Below are 25404 nucleotides of genomic sequence, written 5' to 3'. Positions count from 1 at the left end.
AGCCTCCACCAAAAACCACCCCAATTTCTTAGGAACTGTACTATAGGTAACAGTTGGCTGTGTTCATTGGCCCCTTTCTGTGGTAAAAATCACAGGGACACTTCAGTGGGTCAAGACACTTGCCCGAGTCCCCTCACCTGCAGGCGGGGGAATCAGGGCACTCGTGCAGGTCCCCAAAGCTGCAGCCTAACCTTACCGTTTTGAAAGTCTACCTAACTCCCAACCGCTTGAAGAAGCATCCAGAAAAGTGGTGCATGGCTGGGCTAAGGTTCCCAGTGCCCTTTAAAAGCAGCGCTGAGCCTGCTCTGTCCTCATGGTGGAGCTCCGCAAAGGCTAGCACCGATGAGGTTTTCCTACAATAGTTGCCAAGCCACTTGGTGCTGGGTACCAGGAGGTCCCCAAGTGGCTGACAGCAGTACTGGGGAAGGCAGTGATGTTTTCATGGAGCCACGGGAAGCTTGGTAAAAGGCTTCTTCTGAACCTAAGACTCCTGCGGAGATTTTACGAGGCCTCTCTAGCCACTGCCAACCCTGAAAGGAGAGGGCTCCCAAATCTCACGAGGTCTGAACCGTGGCTTCTGTTGTCTGGTCAATGGGATCTTCCAAGGAAAACTGGACAATTACCTGATCATTGAAACCAGCCAAAAGGCAAGGAGGTCCTTTCAACCTGAAAAGGCAGGTTCAGGATAATATCCCAGAGGAGCCATTTCTCTTTTGGTCTCTCAGCAAATCTGTAAACCTGGCAGCACCTACAGCCCATGGTGCCCATGGCAGGGGTTTATTCATTGGCAGTTCACCCTTCCCATGGCTTCAGGGATGCTCTGAAGTAAGGTCAGGCCCTTATACGCTCCTTTAACCCACGGGCGAACCCCATCTTATTAAGAGAATGAACTGGCCACAGCATTTCCAGGATCTCGAAGTGTACAAGGCTAAAAGAAGCACCAGCCTCTGAGAGAAACGGCAGCCATGCAACAATGGGATGAGGATGGCTGGGACACACGGTCATGACATGGGGGAATGACACACACTTACTGGAACTGCTTTCGCTGTCACTGGTGTTGGATGTCACTCCCTCTGCAAGCCAACAAGAAAGAGACTCCAATTCAGAACACACCACTGAAAGGTCACATGCAGCACAAAACTCAAATGCTCCAGGAACAAGACACTGAGCTGCAAACTGAGTCAGCCACAGGAGGCCTGCCACATCCAGGCTACCAACTGGGAGGCACAGCTCCAATCATGAGCCCCTGGCCACCTCATACTAGTCCCCCCTCTCGGTCTGCCAAGTCCTTCTCTACACACTACGAGCTTTACTTCCTTCAGTGGCAACGTCTTCATCTGAATCAAATGAGTTGACTTGGATGGTTTCCAAATCCTACCTCAAAATGCATCTCCCAAGACAGGAAAAGAAAAGACAGTGACAGAAGCAAAGAAAAGTCAAGAGACCAGGGTGCTCATGAATTTCTTCCCCAGACAGAGCCCCCAAAGTACAGAAGTACGTGGCACTCCAGCACTAAGAGGCTGGATGGTTGAGCAGTCACCAGGGGGCACTGCCCGGGCCACTCGGTAGGACCTGCTGCCACTAAGGAGGAGACTTGGCTTCAGTACTGAGGGGGACGGTCCTCCATCTACCATTAGACAGATGTGTTGCAACACAGACATAGCAAACCAACAAGACATCCTGAGGATGAGACAGCCCTCCTGTCTCAGAGTTGGGACCCAGCCATCTCTGAGTGTGAGTGGAGCAAGCTCAAACAATCACAGGAGGCACAAACAAAGCCCAGCCCTCCCAGGACAATAGGTGGATGAAGATGAGACACGGACACACCAAATGATGGAGAGGGACGCTGCTCGTTTCAGCCAAGACTACACTGTTCCAGACCGTGACATGCTGTGGCCCCCAGGAAGGACTGGCTGAGTTGCCACACATGGCTAGTTCCTGAACAATCCCCAATGGCAGCTCCTTTACCTTTGGCCTTTGTTATTTACTGAAGGAGAGTATAAGCTGGCAAAACCCACCCGGCCCGGCCTCTGCATGCAGCAGGGGTAGCTGCTAAGGCCCCATCGTCTGAGTCCTTTCATTTTCCACTCTAGGATAATTTTCCAGAATGCAGAGATCAGAGTTTTCCTGAGACAGAGCATGAGATATACTCCTATATGATCCATAAATGGTGCCGAGGCCCCCACCAGACCAACTTGGCCCCTTAGAGACTCTCTGTGGGAAGCCTGCCCATGCTGTTTGCAGAGGCACTGGATCCGCTGGGGCATTCCCGATGCAGGTTGGGTAAAAGGGTTCACGGGGCCCTCGCCCCTAGTGAGAGGGGCTATAAGAGCTGCAGTTCCTAAGCCCAATCCTTTAGTGGGGTGCCACTGGGAGAAGACTCCAACCAGTGGGCACCCTCTGCTTGACAACAGGCTAGAGACTAGCTGAGTAGTCACCTTAGAGAAGCACTTTGGGCTACCTCACTTCTAAGGCAGGATGCCAAGCTCACGCCCCACTGCTTCAAGGTGCAAAAGGAAAACTGAGACATGAATGACAGGGATTTATTAGGGTCCCAGAGATCCAGAACAAAAGTATGACATTTCAAGCCACATGCACGTCTTCCTGCTGTGGTATCAGAGTGCTCACAAACACTGCCCTCCCCTCCCCGTCACCCTCCCCGTGCCCCCTACATGCCACCCCCACTATCTCCATTCATGCCACAAATAGTTAATGGTGTGTACATTTGACTTACTCAGGTTCTTTGCTCCATAATAATCGTCACTTAACCCAGGGAAGTCCTGATTTCACAGACAGCAAGGACAGAGAAAGGGAGGGGAAGGAAGGGAAAGGCAGGAGAGGGAGGAAGAGAATTGGGGCGAAAAGAAAAAAAACAGAAAAAAGACAAGGGGAAGGAAGAATACAGAGGCAGGTGAGCATTAGTGATGGAAGTATGAAATACTATGAAGACCTGTAACTACAGTGAGGTTAAAAACATCACTACAGAAAGATATCCCAGGTCAGATAAGATATCTGGACTTGCTCAATTTGTTGCCAGAGGGCCTCGGAGGACTCGCCTTCTGAGGTACTCTGTAGCCTATAGGCCCACAAGACAGGGCCAGTGACACTACAAGGCTTTGGAGCTCCTGCTTTGACCATATTTGTAGTTGTAGAGCCCAGACGTCCTCCATGGGTGAACGAGGGAGCAAATGTGCACATGTGCCAGGCAGGCAGACAGAATGGCCACCACTTCAGGGAACTTTCACCCAAGACCCACTTGCTCTGTTCAAACCCTTTGGGGAGAGCTTCACGTGGTCTGAGGTACGGCCTTCCAAGCTGCCCTGAGCTGTGCAGACCTAGGGGGATGAGCTCAGCTTCTGGAGAATAAGCACTAGGCAGTTTCAACTCTGTCGTCTAATGCCTCCCCCACTTTCATCCCCCCACCCCCCTGCCAGCCTGGACCACTGAGCAGCAAACGCCTCCTAGGCTGGACTCAGCGTGGAGGTTTTGGGATCCATCTAGTGAACTGTGGTGACATCACCTCAGGCCTCTGTCTCAGACTGTCTCCTGCTGCTCACAAGCAGAACCAACTTCATCGACTGCTCTATATTGTGCAACCCCAGGATGATGTGCCACGGCCTCCATCTGGACAAGGGCACCTGGTATTCCCGGGCACCACACCAGACAGCAATGACCCACACATCTCATGACCGTGAATTGGGCTGGCCCGAAAAAAGGACATTTCCTATTGGAACCAGTCAGTGTCCTGCCAGTCCAATAGCTCAGGTCCCTAAGATCCCTCCACGTAAGATGAGGGCATCACTGGTAAATGAAAGATGTTTATAATTTACAATGAGACAAACGAGAAAATATTTTCTAAGCCTGACCTAGTGTTAAAGGTTAAGGTTAGAGTAGTTAATTTCTGAGGTATATGGTAGAGTAAAAAGATTTACCAGGATTAAATTGGTTCTTAAAGTTAAACTAGCTCAGCATTACAGCCTTTTCTACCAAACTAGCTTTGTGTTTCTCAATAAATCTTGATTTGGACTATGTTGAGCAACATCCCTTCCATGTCAACTCATTTAAGCAGGAAGGATTCTCTGGTGAAAACTGGCTCCATGGGCATGCTAGGACGACGGTGAGTCTGCTGAGAGGCATATGCAGATTCTGTGTGTAGTAGCTCCAGCTCCAGGGACCCTGGGAAGAAAAGGCTCTTCTCTTGACATAGATGAGTGAAGTTAAGGGAAAGAAAACACAAGAGGAAGAAGGACAGCAACACTGAGTTCCCAGACCTTGTACTCTTTAAAAACCATTTTTCTAACCCTGACAGTCTGGCTGAAAACTGCTCCTCACCACAGCAGAGCTCCGTCTGGCACTTCCAACACCAGTGCCAGGGACTTCCTGGAGGCTGGCCCTGGGATCAGTCCTGCCGCAGAGCCTCCAACATTCACTTCAAGTGAGGAGCTGAACAAATAAGACCTAACATCTCCCTATGCAGACCGGTTTCTGCCCTGACTGTGCAAATAAGCAGGTGTGCGCGCTCACGGGAACGCTCGCCCTCGCGCAGGCTTCTCCTGAGGGAAGGTGCAACTGAGGACGAAAGGACAGGGCTGTGGGCGCTCTGCTCTCTGGACTCTGCTGCTACTTACGTTCCTGTATGCTGCTCTCCTGGGCCATGTTTTCTTTGCTCTTGTAAAATGGAAACTTTCGAGAGAGGCGGAAACTCTTTTTACGTTTCGTTTTGATGAACTGTGAAAGAACATGAAGATGGAGGGGAAGGACAGAAGAAAAAAAAAACAGAACAATGGATTTTAAAGCATGCAAGAAAAACTAAAATGGAGACAACGATGAACTAAATAAAAGACCATCTCTCACAAATGGAGTCTATGAGATTAAATGAAAGTTGATGTAAGAGGAAAATTATGTTTACAGGAAATGTAGGGATGTTAGAGGTTTCCACCTAATCCAGACTCACAGCACTCACTGGCACCTCCTAAAGAACAAAGGTCACTGTAGCCTCCTGGACACATGCCCTAAGGTTGCCACTGATATACACAGAGTCACCTACTCCATGTTTCTCTTCTTTCTATTGCTCCGGAAGTTCTTTGGCCTGTGAAGCTCACACAAGAAAAAGGGTGAATGGAGAACTCTCCTGCCTCATGTAGTCTGAAGGGAGGTGGGAGGTGGGAGCTCTGGGGCTGGCCTTCCTGGCTGGATGACAAGGCCAGGTTCTGTTGTTCAGGGTCCCCACGGCTCTGACAAGGGTCTATAGCCAGGGAGACACCCGCAAGTGGTTTCATTTTCCCTGAGCAAGCCAGCCTTCTAGACAGTCCAACTCCAACACATCTTCATGAGCCAGTTGCCCATGGACCTTACATACTCCCTCTCTGCTTTCTGAAAAGCAGCCAATATTCTAATAGGATAGAGCCAGGCCCCTTCTTTTGAGCTCCCCAGTTCTCTTCTACATCAGCCCAAACTCCAAGCCTCTCGCCCCTCTTCACATGCTGGCTGACTTCCTTGGGAGGGTCCCCACTTACCCTGTTGGACTCAATCATCCCCGTCCTGGCATGGAACTTCACGGTTTTCAATCGAGCTCTTTCTTTCTTTTCAACCCTATTTTGGAGTCAGAAAGAAGTCCTGTTACTGTCAGAATATGTTCTTGGCAGTGGGTTGCAGCCTGTACAGCCGCCACTTTTTGGCTCACTGAGTGAAAACCATGTCCTGAGTACCAAGTCTCTACTCCAAAGGAAGAGGGCACACGTGCTGCTCTCAAGCCACTTACAGGACAAGAGGAAAACAAGAAAGGACTTGCTCATGATCATGACAACTCACCTCTTCTTACTGGGGATCACACCAATTTGCTCACTTTCTCCATGTGGGGTCACCAGCCTTGCCTGCCACCACTCATCATCAGAGGCATTGATAACATGCAGAATGTCACCATAAGAGAAGCTGAGCCCTTGGCTTGGCAGGCAGCTGTCCCGAGTCCGGTCATAATCAAACAGGGCCCTGAAATGCACAGTGAAAGATGAAGTGACCATCCCAACCCTAAATGCCAGGGCGCTAGCACCCTGAAGGGATGGCAGGGGAGGGCCGACGCCAACAGCACAGACGCAGCAGCCTCACAGCAGGCCAGAAGGAAGTCTCTGGGAGCCTGCATCATTTTCTCAGTCCCAAAGTGGTAAATATGCACCCCTTTTCAAAAAACATCCCATTGTCCCAATAATGGGTATAAGGGAAAATCTTTTACAAATCCCTTCTCCTCCTGGCTTCTGGACACAAGGTGAAGTCCAAAGTAGAGCACGTTCAGTAGCCCTCTCCCTCACTCACATCGCAGGAAAGTAGCTCTACCAATGGGCTTTCTCAGGTTACTAACATATCTTCAAAAAGTACTTGAAGACAGGACAAAAAAATGTTAACTACAATCGCAAACAATGAAAGGTGAATGGTGAATGGTGAATGCTGCAGAAACACAAAAGAAAGAAAGGGCCCTGTGTCCTGGGGCAGCCAAAGAAAAAACTAAGGCTGATGTTGAACCACACAATGATAAGGTTGAAAGGTATCCTAGAAGTCTACTGGTTCAGTCTTTCTCTTACACATGGAGAAACGGAGGCTCAAGAGGAAGAATAATTTGACCTAGGTCACAATCTAACCAACCTGGGACAGAACCCAGGTCTTCTGACAAGACACGCAGTTATGACATGCTATAAAGGAAGCAGAGTAGAGATAAAAGGGGAGGCGAGAGAAGGTGGGGAGCGAGCTACACCATCCAGGCTTGTGGAAAAGGAGGAGACCAGCCTGGCTGCAGCTGGAATCCTAGAAAATGAGGTTGGTAATAAAGGTCTTGGGTAAACTTTGGAAGGCCTTGAAGACCCCTGATCCAGTGGCCCCTGAAGATCTGAGAGTAGGGAAATGACACATCAAAAGAGCCTTAGCAACATTAATCCAACCTCATAGTCAATGGGATGATGGGGGCAAGGGATCTGGGGACAAATGTAAAGCGAAGCTCCAAGCTCCATCCTCCAGGGCCCGCTGCTAACTCCAGCCCTGGTGAGGATAGGCTGGTGCTTTACACCAGAAGCTTCCTGCTCAGGGAACAAATTCACCTGAACAGAAGTTTCTATTTTTCTCATCTAGTGGAACCTTTCCTCACGTGGAGTCATGACAAATGAATGATTCCAGTGAGACGTTTGCATCTTTCTACCCACAATCTCAGGTCCTTACTGTCGTCTTCACATTCTCTGCTAACAGAAGTGTTTTCATACCTATGTGCACACAGCCTAGTGGGCTTCTCAGAACCCAGTGCCAAGACTTCCACTTCTACCCACACTACGGTGGTCTGTGGCTCAGCTGGAAGCTGCAAGTAAAACACACTTTGTCCCCTCGTGCAAGCCCAACTGAAACACAGAATGTAGTAAAACCATAGAGAGTGAAAAACCCATTTACTTTTTCTAAAGTTCTTAAAACAGAATTCTAATAAATCAGTCAGATGATTTGAAAATGAAAATACCCAAACTCTAACAAAAAGTCCTTTATTTCCCTCAATTTATATACTCAAAGCAGTAAGGGGAGAGGCAGAGAGAGGCCAGCAGATAAGGAGGCACTCTGTCCTGAGGTTCTTCCCGGACTCCGTGTGACAGAATCAAGTCTGAGTGCTTGCACACTGCCTGAGCTACGTGTGTCCTAGAGCAGGGAAGGCATTCTTTCTGTCAGCAGCTCCTACGAAGACAAGTGCGATGAAGTGATCTCATTCTAAGCAACAGTGAGAAACACTACATGTCATTACGGGCTTCAAAGAATAGAACGAATATAGTAAGGAGAAGAATAGAACCTGGATTAAGCACAAATTAGTTTGGGGAAGGAAGGAAGGAAGATATTAAAATGAATTAGGAGAGATTAGGATGAGTTTGTAGAAGATTAGAAGGTGGCGTTTACTGGTTACAAGTTTAAAACACCATATATATTTTAGCACCTCACAGAACCATGCTTGACCTTTGGCAACAGCAGTAACAAGCTGGAGTACTTATGGTAAAGCTGATGTAAACATGTCAGCTGGACGCCAGGAACCCAATTATTGTAATTTTTTAAACATCTAAAGTTTAAATAAAATTAATATAAGTTACTTACAAGATGAATTTTTTTTGTTACCCTCATCTCTGCCTCCTCACATGACCCCCACTGTTACCTTTGTTCCTTATAGTCGATTCTCCACCCAGCAGCCAGAGTGGTCTTTTCAAAAGATAGACTGGATACTGCTGGCTCCCCTGCTCTTCCACATGTGATGACAATGAGGACCAAGACAAAACTCATTAGTAGTCTGGTCTACAGCGTCTTGCACGGGTCTGGCCCTGCCCACCTCTCCCACATGCAATTCTCATTGATGTCCCCTTCACTCCACAATCATTTTCCACCTCAGGTCCTTTGTATGTGCTGTGCCTCTGATCTCACCACTCCTTATAAGTCTTCCCAATGTTCTGGCCACTCAGGGGTCTGCTCAAACGTCACCTCCAGAGAAGCCTTACCTGACTGCCCAGGAGCTGTACCCAGTCCAGCCTTCTCCCCAACACCAATACCTGAATTTACCTCATTCTTGTTTTAATGTGCTTACTGAATCTCTCCTTCACCAGACCCAAGCTCCAGGAGGAAGGGCCCTTTTCATCTTGTTGATGTATATGTCCCCAGCACCCAGAGCACAGCATAAGCTCAACATTTGTTGGATGAATGTCAGCAGTTAAGGGATCTACCCAAGACCAAGTCATTGGTCACTAGGAGTGTTGCGGCTCTAAGTCATAGAGATTGTCACTGAAAGTTCTTCAGTGCTTTATTTTTTTCTTACTTGAAAGAGGGGGAAAAAAACCTTCTTAGACCTTCTCTACACCACCAAATCCAGTGAGAAAGAAAATAAACATGTGTGAAGCAGTGCCATGCCTTCAATCCCAGCGTTGTCCTTGGATTGTGACTCAGCCCATTTTCCATAAGGCTTCCCAGTGTGTCTGTGGGGCACGGACTTGAGAGCAGAAGCTGGGCTGGACCAAACAGGTATGTTCCCTTAAAACATCTCTGCATTCTTCTCTCGCTCTGTTTCGGGGTTGATGGACTCACCCTGGGCAGTAGGCAGTGTCACCTGGGCTGCCCAATGATGCACAAACTCTCTGTCCCACCTAGCAGCCACCCCACGATGAATTTCAGGTACCTTACGATATTAAAACACATATAGCATGAGCAAAGTAAAAACAAAATAAACACAGATAAAAGTCAACAAGAATGCCAGTAGTCACTACCAGCACACTGGGAATTGTACTGTTTGGTTTGTTTTTTAATGACAGTACATGTTCCTTTTACAATTTTCAAAAAATGTAAGTCAATTAAAAAAGAAAAGTGGGGAAATAGATATATCAAGCACTGGCAGGGTCATTTACTTGAGATGAGGAACATGTTTGGCTCTAAATTCTCTGGCAAACGAGGTAAAAAAGGAAGTTGTATACTCGAATTACCTGATAAAAAGTGGTACCCAAGTCTATCTGGACTTTGATGAGTTTATCTGTGATGAATAAATAAAGAATACTGGATAACAGGATGGATGATGCTTTTTTTAGCTAAGGTTTTATTAAAGATATAGAAGCATAATACCTGAGTTTGAAATCCTAAACTATAATATTCCCAGCTGAGAATGTAAAAGATGAAGTAACAAAAATTTCCTTTTCTATCAATCAGAACTGCAAATAGGAAAAGAACTTTGCAGAACACTGGAGTCTTAGAGGTTATTTTGTCCAACTTCCTAAGAAATTCCTTAGATAGTCTTTAAGTTTCTTTCTAGCACTTAATGAGTCTACGTCTTTCCTAGGTCTTCTCTACTGTGCTAAACATTCCCAGTTCCTTCAACAATTCCTTCCTTTGTCATGATTTTGATTTGTTTTCCAAACCCATGATGTGGATTTTCTCCAAATCCACTTTGTCTCTTTTCCTGCTGAAATTTTGTTTGACTAAGAGCTAGAAAACTTCCTCACAGACGATGAAAGCCAGGCCAAGATTCGCATAGGGCCTCATCTGGAGTTGTGTGGCAGGTGACTCTCAGAAAATTTCATGAGGTCTAAGTCAGTCACATGCATTTTTTTTTTTTTTTTTTCGTGACCGGTACTCAGCCAGTGAGTGCACCAGTCATTCCTATATAGGATGCGAACCCGCGGCGGGAGCGTCGCCGCGCTCCTAGCGCAGCACGCTACCGAGTGCGCCACGGGCTCGGCCCAGTCACATGTATTTTTTTAAAAAAGCTAAATCTCCACTTGGCTCTGTCTCCAAAATACCATTCTCCCATTATTTAAATACTTACTGAGTCTTCTTGATGTGAGGCACTCTGTTAATATGAGGGTACTTCAAAAAGTTCATGAGAGGATTCATATTATCTTTTAATTTTAATTTTATTTCTCCACAAACTTTTTGAAGTACCCTCCTATATGGGAGATGCAAAAGCAAAGTCAGTCCCCTTGTGGAGCCTGTGATCTGACGGAGGGTAGAGTCTGCTCAGGAGGTTGTCGCAAGAAGCACAAAGGGAGGACAAACCTAGGCCTAGAAGTATTCACAGGGAGTACAGATCACATCTAGTTTGGACAAGCTACAAGCAGTCTCTGTTTTTTGATCTGGGCCTCAGTGAAGGTTCAGGATTTCAAAAGGCAGAGATAGGAAGAGGTCCTTCCAGCTAGAGAGGACAGTTTTAGCAAAGGCCTAGAGGCAAGAAGCACAGAGTGTGTTCAGGGATCAGCAGCGCATCCATATCTGGCTGGCTGGGCTGCAAAGAGTGGCAGGTTGGGGCCTAACTGTGGACAGCCTGGACCGTCCAGCTAAGGAGCGTGACATTCATTTAGTGGGCCTTGTATGATCAACTTCATTGCCTCAACTTTCTTATCATTACCAGGCTAAACTTTCATGTGGAAAATAACCCAGTAAAACAGATAACAGGACAGAGTATTAAAGTGAAACAACCTGTCACATGACATGTATTTCATGTAATCAAAAAAAAAGCCAATCAAAATGTGAATCAGACCTTAATAAATTTAAAAATAATATCAACTACCTTCCTAAGGTCTTTAAGAAACATGTTAAACTGTGTCTATCTAGCATGACAGTCTCTCGTAGGAACAGCCTGGAATCCCAATGAAGTGACAGGGTTTGGGATCTTCTTACAAATGCTCCATGTCAGGCCTGGTGAGAGGAGGAAGGAGCCCATTTCTTCACAACACTGATATCTCCTCCTCTTTCCCTTTTTATCTGTAGGGCGGACACTAGAGAAAGTCAAGCCAGATACTGCACCTTTTAAATCAGACTGAACCACCATCCCAGAACCTAAATCCTACACATGCAAGGTCTAGATGACACAGCAACCAACCATTTCAACCCGATTCAAAAAACAAAACCTATTTGTTTCAATCTGCCACCCTGGTCTCACCCCCCCCCTCTGTCCTCTCTCCTCTCTCTCTCTCTCTCTCTCTCTCTCTCTCTCTCTCTCTCTCTCTCTCTCTCTCTCTCTCTCTCTCGTGTGTGTGTGTGTGTGTGTGTGTGTGTGTGTGTGTGTGTGTGTGTGTGTGTGTGTGTGTGTGTGTGTGTGTGTGTGTGTGTGTGTGTAAGCTTATCTGACAAGACAGTGTGCTGGGAGATTAGAAACCTCAGAAAGCCCTTATTCTTTCTGGGTCTAGATAAAAATAATTTCATGGAGTTAAGGACTGGTCAGGTCTGAGGGAAACACTGTGTCATGCATGAGAGAATAAAGCTTATGGAAATATTACCATCCCCAGCCTAAAGTCACAGTGCTCAGCATACTCAAAAGAAGATGATTTCTCACCTCTGAATATACTCCTCCTGGGTTATGGCCACGCATCTCTGTGAAGCCAGGGAGAGCCAGACCCTGGGTATTCCTAAAACTTTTCAATCATCAAGGTCAGGCCAGAAAAGAAAAATATTGAATTCTTTAAAGAGCAGGGTAAAGAGTGTGGCCCAGGGAAAATGTGGCATGTCAAAACAAAGTGACAGCAGGCAACAAAGAAGCTTTCAGGAGCCATCACACCACCAAAGAGTAGATGCAACGTCCCCCCGGGGTTTTGCAGGTTCGAGTTTCATGCTAATCTTCAGTGTTCAAGGCCACTGCCTGTCTCCCTAAGGAGAAAATGTTTCCAAAGGTCTTGAAAGATATGTTGCTCAAGAGGTGACCTTTAAAATATCGCCTGAGAGGTGCACGTGCCCACCCAAAGGGATAAGGCATGTGCCCTGGCTGCCGAATCTTCCTTTCAGCCGGCCCCTCTCTGCCAGATGGGATAGCAAGAATGTGATCAGTTCAAAGTAAAGAGATTACACGGCAAAAGTCTTTGTAGTTCAGGTCTTAAATTGTGGGGTTTGGGTCTGAAAGATCCAGAGAAATCATAAACACCTGGCACAGCCTCTGTGGCGTCTTAGTGAACCGAAATGCAAAGAAAATGGGAACTACCAATGAAACTGGTCAGGCAGGTTTCTCGATGCAAAGCAAACAACAAAAGCATTTTAGCATTATAGCCTCAAAGGCAAGGGGCAGCTTCTGCTGAACTCAGCTAGTATCATGCCCACCTCTCTGCCTCTAGCTGGTGCCATCGCTCTAGCCTGGGACACTCTGTCAGCGCCCTTGCCCCTTCAGCAACTCCTATGAGGCCCAGCCCAAGACTCTCCCTGCTTTGTGACTCTGCCCACTTCAAATTTCCTTCTCCAAACTCATACTATGTATTTGGCAGCAACTTTTCTTTATATTTTCTATTTATTGCTATTTAATTCTTGCATGGTTTTTGATTTTTCATATTATATCGCCAAAGTGAAAGCCCTTTGAAGACTGAGAACATGTCATGCTCCACGTGGGAATCTGAATACTTGTGAAGGGTGGATGAGACCAGGCTATGGGTGAGGGGGGTCCACAGAGTACCCTCCCAGTTACTCCCCACTTACAATCCCTCAGAGTATTCTCCTACTGTATTTCCCTCCCACAGTAGCTGGGGTCCAAGACATCACTTTCTTCTTTGGCCAGAAAGTACCGAACAAAGGGCACATACTATTTAAAGACCAAGAAGCCCATCCCTTGCCTGGTTCACATAAAGCACGCACTGAAAACTATAAAGCAGCAGTCACTCATCTGCCCTTAACCTGAATGAGAGAGTTAAAATTTCCAGCAGCTTCAGCAGAGCAGACTAAAAGCCCAAACCCAAGCACTAAGGCATACACAGGGTGGGTTATCACTAGAGGAGCGAGTTCAGCCAGCACCAAGTCAGGCCTCCCTGGCACACCATGAAGGAGGGTACGCGGAAAGCAGGTAAGGGCACTTTTCTCCTTAGTCTATCTCAAAATTTCAGGCCTTTTAGAGGCCAATTATGAAGTTGGAGAGGCATTCAAGGACCAATCCACTCACAGTGAGTTCGGGGCTCACGGCACCTGCAGATGATGGGATGAGCTGAGGGATTATGAGTACAGGCCCAGGACTAGTGTTTGGGAACAGGCAGTTCCAGAAGTCACTGATGCAGGAAACTCTACCCCACCCTCTGGTAACCCTAAACACTTATATACATTGTTGTTGCTTTTAAAACGCATATTATCATCACCTCCAAATCTGTCAGAAAGTAAAGCTTGCCAATATTACCTCATTGGCGCCTTAATCCACTACTGAAACTCATTAATGTACAAGACCAAGTTGGGCTCCGCCAAGCAACCACCCTGTGCAAAGTACAGAGTAGTTGCTCAATTAATGTCTGCTTGCTGACAGGAAGGAGCATTCTCCAGCTTTCTTTGATGACCAAGCCAATATTTCTGGTATTGCTTCTTGATTTAAGACTACAGGTGCCCCAATGTGATTCCCTTCCTAGAGAGGGAAGAAGACTGAGATGGCAGGTGGCTAGTCAGGAGGCCAGGACTCCCAAACTGTCTGAATGCTGTCCTGTGGCTGCAAAGAATGCAGCCAGGCTAGCCTGAACACACTCTCAAAAGCTATTTCTACAACTGTACTATCAAGCCTCTTGACAACCTTTGGAGGACAACTTCTCTCACTCATTCACTCAATCAATAAATAGACAAATAAAGTAAAAAACAAATATAAAACAAAGTCATCCCTGGAACTCTAACCTACCCAGTGTCTTTGTACTGCTACAACATCGGAATGGCCTGAGTTGAACACCTGGCCACCCCGACCCTGAGCAGGAGGCTCAGAGAGGTGTATTTCTGTGGACTTTTCTAGTGGGCAAGGCAAATTCACCAGCAGAGCATAAAGCCCTAGAATGGGCAGACAGAGGGACTCTGCTTCTCCTGCTCATCCATTTAAGAGATGATTCTAGTACGGTAAAGGGTGGGGAAGGCCTTTCCCATTAAGTCACTGGTGACTTAAAAACCAAGTTTCATTTTCCAAACACTGTTATCTTTTCTTCTTCCTTCTACTCCCTGCTCCACAAATCCCATGTCCCCTATGGTTAGTACAGCTGCAGCTCCCTAGGGTTTCACCTGCTATAGCCTCAGTGCAGCTGTAAGAGAGTGTTATTTACTTCAAAATAGCTTTGCAAACCCATACACACTAGAGGGGGATAGATTCTCAGGGGAAGGGAAGGGAGGAGAAACTTGTCAGAAGGCAAAACAACAGCAAAAAGAATTTGAGGTGAAACCCAAACTTTTTGAAAAGTTTTCCTTGCTTTACCCACCTGCTACTCAGTCTCTTCTGGGTAGATGGCAAGCGGCTGGGGGGCAGGAACCACACCTGCTGCTTCCTTGAATCCACCCCTGCAACCATGCCCAAATTCTTAGCCCTGTGCTTTACTCCTTTCCATACAGGAGGAGCTAAAGTAAGTGTGATGTTTAGTTGTTCCAGCGATACAGAAATAAATATCTATTGTGACACACAAGTAGTCATTCTCGAGCGTTCCAACTGCTTGTTTGTTAAGAAACATATATTTCCCCAAACCTGGTGACTCCAGATCGCTAGAAGAGGAGCCTGGGAATCTGTATTTTTACTAGTACTCCAGCTGATTCCTATCAGCAAGTTGGGGAAACACCAAAAGAACCACACTTTATAGTCAGAGCAACCAGGTTCAAATTCCAGTTTGGGAACTTTTTGGCTGTCTAACTGGAGTCACAGTTTTCTCATCTGCAAAATGAGAATGATAATATTTATTTTGCAGCATTACTTAAAGGATTTTAAAAGCCATTTAAAGAGAGTAACAAAGGTCCTGATGTGTAGGTTTTCCCTAAATGTTTTTTCCCCTTTATCCTGAAGATACTGGGGAACTATTTAAAGCTTCTGAGCAGGTCATGTCCAGATTGTTGCTTTCGCTTCAACCCTCTCTGCAACACCCAGACAAATGTTTGCCCAGCCTCTTCTGTAACACCTCCAGTGGCAAAAGATCAAATCTGTTATCTCCGGAAGCAGTTCATCCCATTTTCAGAGGGTTTTAATCATTAGCTCTTTCTTCCTTAGGTTGAGCTGAAATCTGCTTTGGGTGAAAGAACAAATCTAATCCCTTTTGTACATGATAGGGTGAGGCAATTAACTCTGATAAGGCAAGTGAGGAAAAGGAAGAGGTGGGGAGGGGAGTCCATTTTGAACATGCTGCTTGTTTGAGGCACTGGGAGGGCAGCTTTCTTTATGCACATGTCCAGCAAGTAGTGGATATGCAGGCCTGGAGTTCAGTGAAGAGATCAGGGATGCCATTTACACAATGATAGGATTCGAGGCTGTGAAAATAAATGACATTGCCATTTAGGGAGCAGAGCTAACAAACGGTATTGAGGAATGGTCAGCAAGGTAGGAAGAGAGCCTTTAAAGAAGAAAGGAGGTAATTCGTGAAAACAAATGTGGTGAAGAGGTCAGACCAATGTCAGAGGGCCAGTGAACCAGTCGTTGTATTTGTTGACTAAGAGGTCACTGCTGATCCCTGACAGAGAGTTGGGCTTCTACTCCTCTAGAGCCTTCGAGAGCTGCCTGGAACTGCACCATCACACTGAAAAGCAGATGCACACTTCCTTTCAGGCTAGAGAAAGAGAGGTGATCTGAAGAAGTAGCAGCAGCAAGTACAGACGACTTCAACATTTCCCAACTTGGATATTAAGACAGGTTTCTCCAAAAAAGGCTGCCATATTCATATCTTTGGTGGAAATACTGCCTAGTACAGTCCCTCTTATTAGTCACAGTAAAGAACCCTACTTTTCTCTGTTTAAGCCTACATTTGCCCAACTTACTATAGCACCGATTTTTCACACAATACTTACTACATCTTGAGGAACTAGAGTTTCCTGGCACATCATTTGGCAAATGCAGTGAGCAAAAGAAGAGAGACAAGACAATAGTTTAAGGAACTGTTGGTATCAAGGGAATTTTTTTCTTTTTAAGAATGGAAGAAATTGGGCCGAGCCCGTGGCGCACTTGGTAGGGTGCTGCGCTGGGAGCGCGGCGATCCTCCCGCCGCGGGTTCGGATCCTATATAGGACTGACCGGTGCACTCACTGGCTGAGTGCCGGTCACAAAAAAAAAAAAAAAAAAAAAAAAAAAAAAAGAATGGAAGAAATTTAAATATGTTTACATGCTGAAGAAAAGGAACCAAGTGTAGAGTGAAAGGCCAAAAACCAGAACAGAGGGAAGAGAGCAAGCCCGGTTCTGATAAAGGGGTTGACATAGCAAAGGACCTTGGCTCACTGCTTTAGCCATAAGACATTTGTTTTCCCTGATTAAGTCTAATGATCACAAATCATTGCTATTCTAAACTATATTTACTTTCCTCATAAGATACAGATGTTATCTAGACAAGGTTAAGGGCAGATTACATAAACTGATTCACTAGAAACAGAAAGTATTCCTTGCCTGGGCCAGGCAAGGGTATTCTATTTTTTTTTTTTTTTTTAAAAGATGACCGGTAAGGGGATCTTAACCCTTGACTTGGTGTTGTCAGCACCACGCTCAGCCAGTGAGCGAACCGGCCATCCGTATATGGGATCCGAACCCGGGGCCTTGGTGTTATCAGCACCGCACTCTCCCGAGTGAGCCACGGGCCGGCCCCGAGAAGGGTATTCTAGATTGGGAACCAATGCCCCACTCCCCATGCCCAGGCAAGGGGAACTCTAGCACAGGATAGGCGGAGAGGGGAAATCTAAAAATAAAGCTCTCTGAAGAAACTGTCTTGCCTAAAGAGCAGCTTCCCACGCACACTGAGTGCCACGTCTGCGGGGGCTAGAAGCATGGGAATGGAACAATCCTGACCAAGTCACATAAGTATTACCCATTTTGGGGTGGGGGGTGACAGCACATTTCTGATCCCCCCCATCAGAGCCCCAGCTAGTCTAAGCTGCAGACCTGGAGCAACGGCTTTAGTGACAGAAAACAGGACTTCCTTTTCCAGGAGACTGGAAAGATGGCCAATGACTAGTCCAGCCTTCCTACCATTCTCCTCCCTTCACAGTGGGAGGTGAGCACAGCAAATGCTCTCAGCACACAAGGAATGGAGTTGAAGGTTCACTTTAGAAAAGAACATGACGGGTTCTAGTGGGTTTTCAGGCTCAGAGATGACCCCACTCCCTGCAGTAGGGTCAGGGACTACAAACGGGGGAAAAAGAAAAGCCAGCACCTTGAAAAGAACTGCAATTAGCAATGACATCAGTTTGCTGTCATCATCTCAAACCTCAAGGACAGAGCAGTTCTCAGGTTGCCAGGCAACTAGCAAATGTAGCCTCCCTACCCCCAGCAGGAATCAGAGGCCATTAGAAAAAGTATGACCCAAGAGTTCGATATAACCCCACACTTAAGCATTAAAACACCACCACAGATACTTCCGGCTCCAGGTAGTAATCCCCACCATCTCTTTCCCTAAGGGTTTTAACCTTGAAGAGATACAATGTACTTGCACCAGAGTGTTAGAGTTTTGCCAAGAAACCAAGGCAGGAAGAAGGAAACTATCTCTAATTCTACAAGGAGTCCATAGTGTTTGTACATAGGTTTGTACTTTGACCTGACAAACTATGCCTCAAGGGTCAGAGGCTCACCCTTGGTCACTATCTTGGAATATCTTTCAGCAACAATACACTCAATGCTATATATCTGTTGCTTCCGCCTCCCTTCCTAGGGAACATACACCTTCCTGTCCCATGATTCATAGATATAGCGACCAGTGCTGCGGGTGGTGAGAGGGGGAATGGAAACAGAGTAAAACACCCAGAATGCAGCAACTTGTCAGCTGTTTGGTCTCTTAAAAGAGAACCTGTACCAGAACATTGTGATAGTTGATATGCTCAGATACAAATCCTGATGTCTATTACGCATATGTGGAAGGGGATGGGGGGGTGCCAAGTTTTCCCCTCAAAGCACAGATTGCAAGCAAAGTACTTCGAACATTCAAGTGCTATTTGAATGCTGACTAGCAACAATCACCCAACAGTCTTTTACAATTAGAGCAAACTGAAATTTTCCCATACTGAGTCATTCATGAGAGAAAAGGAAGAAGCCAGCTCACAAAAGGGAGGAGATACTGACCATAAAATACACAACCTGAGCATACAGTGAGAAGTGTTATTATTTTAGTACGGGGAGTACAAACTCCCTGCCCCACTAGTTAAACAAGAAGGGCTGGGTTGGCACAGAGCTCCCCTTGTCCAGCAGAAGGCCTGGTGCTCAGAAGGGCAACTTACCTGACATACAAGGACCTCTTCTCACTTGTTCGGAGGGACCCAGACCCAGAGCTCATGCTGCTGTTCATCATTTGTTCTCGCAAGTCATGTATCTTCGATTCAAAGCGACTGTACTCTGTCAGAGAGACAAGGGAAAAGACAGGAAAAGAATGAACCCAAGGAGCTCCCCTGAGCCTGTGTGCCAGCGGCCAAAGAGCCAGGACACCTGGCTTCAAAGCAGCCAGAGCCAACCCAGTCAACCTTCGCTTTGATAAGCAGAGTCCCTCCTCTAAGCACAGACAGACAGACTTCTCTCCACCCCCAGACTAATAAAAGGAAAGAATGCACCTGAAAAAAAGAGTAGCATTTGGGCATGTCAAATGAAAAAACTTTTATCTGCCTCAAAAATCTCACTGATACTTAAAAAAATAACAACTGAAAACAAGTTCCAGTACAGCCTTTCTAAATCTTTAGAGCAGGCACTAAGACCCTAGGAGAGCAGATGGGAAAGACGACTTCCCCAAAAAGCCGATTGCAGAGAACAGATGGCTCTGAGACGCAGGGTGGAGGGGCTGGAAAGGACCTGAGGCTATTATATCATTGTTAGACAAGGAAGACCATTTTTTTCAGGATGACATTTTTTGTGTGTGGGGGTGGGGTAGGGGTGTGGGATACTGGAACCCAGTACAAAGGTAAAAGACAAACCTCACAACCATATGAGGAACATTAAAGCTCTCCTGAGTTATTTCCCTTTTAACAAACAGCCTCTTTGGCTTCAACAACAATTAAACATTAAAACAAATTCTCCCAAGCCTAGAAGTCTGCTGACACCGGTCACTTCCAAAATCACCTAGCCAGTGAGATCATAAGCCCATGCCCAGCCCTGTAGCCCTTGAAACCATCACAACAGCCCTGGAACAGCCTTATCAATCCGGAAGAAAACCTGATACTGGAAAATTAACTCTAGCCATACAATTATTACAAAAGGTTTTTTATAGGGCTGCTTTGCTGTGGCATTCTTAGTGCATTTAAAATACGATATTCACACTTACCCCCCCCACACACACACAATTACACGTTTTTCAGGTCTATAACTGCTGCATAAAATGGGGTATATTTAAGGTACAGGCTGTGGAAATGGCAAAAAAACAGGCATACTTCACTATGACAAGCTGATTTTAAAGGAAGTCAAAATTTATACTCGGGGTTGAAGGTTGGGGAACTGCTTTGAAAAAAAAACACACTTCCAGGGGAAAGAAATTCCACAAAAGCATTTTCATGCACCATAGAGGGCTGGCAAGAAGCATCCCCACCTAGTCTGTATGACTCTACAGGAGAAAACAAAACACCTGTTCCAACACCTGACGCTCCCCTGTCCCTCAGCAAAGCAACTTGACCTTCAGCTGGTAAAGCCTAAAGAAGAGGGAATGGAGTTCTAAGTCACATAAACAGCTTCACCCCAGCAAAGTTTCTTTTTGTTCACCTTGATATCAATGAAGCCAACTGGTTAAATTCATGTGCTCTTTCATTCATCATGCACTGGTGTCATGGTGATTTGTCCTCATTACCTACTCCCGTCCCTGAAATCTTGGAGGAAGCAGTTAAATCACTGACTCACCCATTAAATGTTGGGGGACAAAAGAGAAACAACAGATGGATAATGTCCCTGTTCTGAGGGTAACAAGGCAACATATCAATATCAATGAGATGTCCCAATCTAAAGGTAGAGGGTGATGACTGATTTGTCATAGAAGCCCTGGAGTGCCCGAGGTCACAGCAGCAGGCCTCTAGAGACTCGCTGGGCACTGGCCCCAGCCCAGGGCTCGGCCCTCTACCCTGGTCGGGGATCATTCCTTTCTGGCCATCCTCTGAGCTCGCCAGTCTCTGACCAGGCAGCCCTTTCTTGGGGAAGATGAGTGAAAGACAGAACTATACATTGAACCCAAAACAAAAAATACACCCAATCTGTCCTTAAGCTGTTTTTCCCCTCTCGAAACTTGTTTATATATTCTCTTCTTTGGAATTGACTTGCCCGCTGAACTCCAACTCAACAGCAGGTCATGGCAGTTGCTTAGTAACTATGTTTCTTTAAAAAATCCTTTAAAAAACAACCACCAAACCACCATTTCCTCAAAGCTCCTAATCCAAGGTTGATAATTCTGGGCCAGAGGGCCCACTTAAAATAGACTACAGAAAGAGAACAAAGATATTATTTTAAGGAATCCACTTTTTGTTTTTACATGTGCTGCTAAGATTTCAAATTTATTAAATTGTATTTTATTCATTTTTTCCCATTCAGATGACCCCCTAAGTGTTCCAGCCACATCAGTCTCTGGCTTCTATTTGTAGAATTATCTAATGTCCACTAGGCACAGAGGAGCCTCTGAATAAATGATTGTTGGGTAACTGAGGAGCAAATTAGAACTGTGCCCAAGTCGAAGCTTCTGTTCTCAAACTAATAAACCTAATGGTTTATTTAACTGATGGCTGCCAGCTTCACTGAGGGCTTGGAAAGGTAGTTAAACCATTCCCATTTACTTTTGTTCCTGAGGTTAATTGTTGGGAGCAACTAGGTTTTGTTTTGTTTTTTTTTTTGTCTTTTTCGTGACTGGCACTCAGCCAGTGAGTGCACCAGCCGTGATCCGAACCCGTGGCAGGAGCGTCGCTACTTTCCCAGCCCGCACTCTCCCAAGTGCGCCACGGGCTCGGCCCTAGGGTCTGTTTTTTTTAAACACCCCTTTGAGATGTTAATAACCCACAATGGGCATCTAGTTAACAGACTTTGGATACAACAAAGAAAAAAATTCTAACAAAAACTGTTTAGAACAGACAAGATAGACAGTATCTCACCTTAATATTAGAAGTATCATTTTCCCAGGACAAAAGCCTCACTTAAAAAGTATTTGAACTCTAAGACTACATGACTTACCAAGGTCCCTCACTCCTTCCACTCAAGTCCCTGCCTAGGAAGCCCATCTGACAAGTCTAACCCACAGGGACCACTTCAAATAGGCTACTTTAAAGAAGCAACACTTATTATTACTAAAATCTCATGTCAATTACTTTATTTATTTTTTCCCATTCAGGTGAACCCAACCATTTGTGACCCACAAAGATATCCACAGTGAGTCATCCTCTGCTCTATCAGTTTCCTTTTGCCAGTTGCGAATCACAGAGAGAGAAAACAAGAGGGGACATAATCAGGCATCAGCAACAAAACAGGATTTCTCACTGACCACCTGGGGTGCCTCTAAAAGATGTCTAGAAGATCAGGATTTTGAATCCTACCCCAGACACACTGACTCAAAACCTACAGAGTGGGGCCCAGGAATCTGCATTTTAATGCACATCAAGGTGATTCTGATGCCCAGTAAGGTTTGAAACTGCTGGTCTTGACTTACAGAATTGAGTTTTATTTGTTTTGCTAGTTCAGAGAAAAGATAAGGCAAGGATCCTGCAGTGTCTCAAAAGGAAGGCACGGCAAGAGGGTTAGAAAGCTCTCAAAAATAAAATTTGGCAATACTTGTACAAACGCAAATCCCATGGGAAAGTGCTAAAGAGGCCACTGTCCAATGTGCCTGGAAAGAAAGCTGATGAATTTACACCTTTTTAAATTACAAAAGTAACACATGATTTTTTAAAATCTTTAACTTTTTAAAGACATTTCTATATCATTTCCCCATCCCAATACCCAAAGTAATCACTGTTAGTATTTTTAGTATTCTTCCAGACTTACTTACATGTATATATTGTTTACATACATGCACTCACAACTCACAAACATATGTTGTTCATTCGGATATGTCATGGAAACCCATCCATGCCAGTACATAGAGATTGATCTCATTCTTTTTAATAGCTGCAGAGTATTCCATATTATGGATAGGCCATAATGGTCATCTCCCGATACATTTCTGGGCCGGCCCGTGGTTCACTTGGGAGAGTGCGGTGCCGATAACACCAAGGCCACACAGATTCGGATCCCTATATAGGGATGGCCGGTTCACTCACTTGGGAGAGCGTGGTGCTGACAACAAACACCAAGTCAAGGGTTAAGATCCCCTTACCAGGTAGGTCATCTTTAATAAATAAATAAATAAATAGATAGATAAACCGTTTAAGTTTTTAATATTACAATCAATGCTGCATTGTACATTTGTTTTTGTTTTGGCTGTGGCTGGTATGGGGATCTGAACCCTTGACCTTGGAATTACAACACCTCACTCTAACCAACTGAGCTAATTGGCCAGCCCTGCATTGTGTATTTGCATGAGCATTTCTATAGCATAGGTTCCTAGAAGCAAAACTGCAGGTCACATTAGACGCACATTAAAAACTTTGATTGGTACTACCAAATTGAACCCCAACATTCTGAAACCTTTCTGACTGTAAGTGAGGATAAACTACTATTCTAAAGCTTCCAGCAGCTTTTCTGTTTCTGAAGAGGGGGTGGCAGAATTTACCTTTGAGGGCAGATTGATCGTTTGGGGGAAAAACACTCTTAATGAGACTTTTGGTTATAATAAAGTAAAGCCAAGATTTTATTCTGGAATGGACAAAGAGCAGCTAAAATGTTCTCTGCATAATAATGAAAAAGGCTGTCCTCCTGGTGGGTGGAGTTGTTCCTCTCTGGGTTAGGCCTCAGCCCACGAGTCTTCTTTTTCTCTCCCTCTTTCCTTGGTGCTGTTTCTCAACTCAGGGTTTCAGTCTCCACCTATATGACACTGTGTCTACATCTAGAAGTACCTACCTCTAGTTGTGACCAGTTTGCCGGCACCCGGACACATGAAAACCAAGTTTTTCATCCCTCAGGCCAAAACTCCCTGTTACTGTAAATGTCACCCCCGTCCCCTGCATACAACTGGTATGTTTCTTCCTAACCGCTTCCTGAATGCATCTCTTTCTTTCTAACTTTCATTGTCATTGCCTTACTGTTGATTTTGCCTCTTAATTTTTCTCTTTCTTTACCTCTGTCCCCACTTCCCCTTACCTTGATTTAGGACACATTGTGTCATCCCTTCTCTGGGTCATTGCTAGTTGCTCAAATGAGTCTTGTGCCCCTAGGCTTTCCAAACTCTAATCCAGCTTAGATTCTTATTTGAAAAACCTTCCTAAAATTTCAATTTGTAGCCCCCGTCCAAGTATCTATAATAACTCAACAGCAAATAAAGAATATTACTTTGATATCTCAAGTAAACTTTTAAGGACTGCTGAAACAATCCTCCCGTCATGTCCAGCCTATCTGTCCCATCTCTCATTACACAGGTCCTCTTTTGAGCTAGGCTGCCTGGAACTCTTGAACACAACTTGTTCATTTCTACCTGTTATTCCCTGGCTCCTGGAATTTTCTCCCCTGCCTGACACTGAACATCCTTTATGTCCTGTTCACCACTTTTCTTTCCTCATCCTAGAAGTTTTATTCATTCACTTACTCATATATTTACTGAATAGCTACTATGTGCCAGGCACTGTGCTGGCTGCTGGGAATATAATGGTAATCAAAACAATCCCTAGTGATTACAATCACAAAACAAACAACTATTTAATTTAAATTTCAATTACAATTTCTATGAAGAAAATGCTAAGAGAGAAACTAAAAGGGTGACCTAACCTACTCTGTGAGTGTGGGCAGGGGGTGGGGAGTGGGGGTGGGGCTGTGAGGGGCAGTTAACAAAGGTTTCCCTGAAGAAGTGACATTTAAGCTGAGTCCAGGGGAAGGGGGGTGATGGTGAAGAAAGCATTCCAAACAGAAGGAACAGCATTATGTGAGGGTACAAAACGTATGAAACACAGAGAAGTGAGAGGATACTGGCAGATCAGACTAAAAGGTAGGCAGGGGTCAGATCGTACAATGCCTTATACTACGGTAAGGATATCTGCTTTTATCCCAAGAGTAATGGGAAGAAGCCATTGAAATACTTTAAGGAAAGGAACGACATGATCAGGGGAGTGTGTGTGTCACTTTGGCTATTGTACGGATAATAAGTGTGGTGTGTCCCACCTCGTTTTAAGTTTCTTGACAGAAGAGGACCATGCTTTCTATTTTTCGGTATTTCCCACAGCCCCTAGTATAATAAGTAGCACCTGCTTTTACAGCATCCAAATCAACTAGCCCTCCAGCATCTGCTCAAACATGTCCAATGCTGGGAAGCTCTCTAATTCTGAATTATTAGACAACACTATTCAAGAGAAAATTCTTAGATTGAGGGCCATCTCTTCTGTCAGCAGGTCCTAATTTTGGCGTTTAAAACAGCATAAAACATGATGGCTTCTCTTTCTCATAACAGTGTGAAGGAACAGTTTAAAGAAGGCTGAAGACCTGGAAAAGCCTGGAGCAGGTTCCAAGACTACTGAGTAAGATTGAGTAGAGGTAGAATGCGAACAGGGGAAGGGAAACTGATGGCAGGTTGGGGGCCAGATTGTAAGAGCTTGAGATAGGACTTTTCTTACGAGGCTACAGGAACCATTGTCAAGTGTTTAAATAGGAAAGTGTTTAAATTAGAACTAGGTTCAGGGGAAAATTATTCTAGGAGTTTAATACAGACTGGAGGCCAGAGGGAGAGAAAACAGAGACCAGGAAGCTATAGACAATAATTTCAAAGGCGTGACATAGTATGGGAGCAAAGAGTTTAGAAAGAAGGGACAAGAATCAAGAAATATGTTGGAGCTAGGAGAGATAAAATATGACATCTGATCAGATATAGGGTGAAAAAAGATCAATGGCAACTTCTGAGTTTTTTCCTGGAAGACCAGGAAAAGGTAGGATAATATCAGCCGTAATGGAGA

General features: G+C 45.3%; 1 protein-coding gene across 5 annotated transcripts in view; it reads right to left on the bottom strand.

Moving 5' to 3' along the window:
• DLG3 (discs large MAGUK scaffold protein 3) overlaps positions 1-25404 on the bottom strand; it is a 51422-nt gene that overhangs the window by 4348 nt on the left and 21670 nt on the right. For 3 of the 5 annotated variants that reach the window (XM_063084208.1, XM_063084210.1, XM_063084211.1), the window contains 4 exons: positions 18640-18754; positions 5812-5988; positions 5517-5592; positions 2735-2780 (listed from right to left, as the gene is read on the bottom strand). In XM_063084208.1, the coding sequence (XP_062940278.1) occupies positions 2735-2780; positions 5517-5592; positions 5812-5988; positions 18640-18754 (414 nt within the window). Of the gene's footprint in view, positions 1-1031; positions 1074-2734; positions 2781-5516; positions 5593-5811; positions 5989-18639; positions 18755-25404 lie in introns of all 5 variants that reach the window. The other 2 variants (XM_063084207.1, XM_063084209.1) reach the window with 1 other exon arrangement.

This window comes from Cynocephalus volans, chromosome X, assembly GCF_027409185.1.
Source record: "Cynocephalus volans isolate mCynVol1 chromosome X, mCynVol1.pri, whole genome shotgun sequence".
NCBI classification, from domain to species: domain Eukaryota; kingdom Metazoa; phylum Chordata; class Mammalia; order Dermoptera; family Cynocephalidae; genus Cynocephalus; species Cynocephalus volans.
This window is presented reverse-complemented; position numbering and strand designations above follow the sequence as displayed.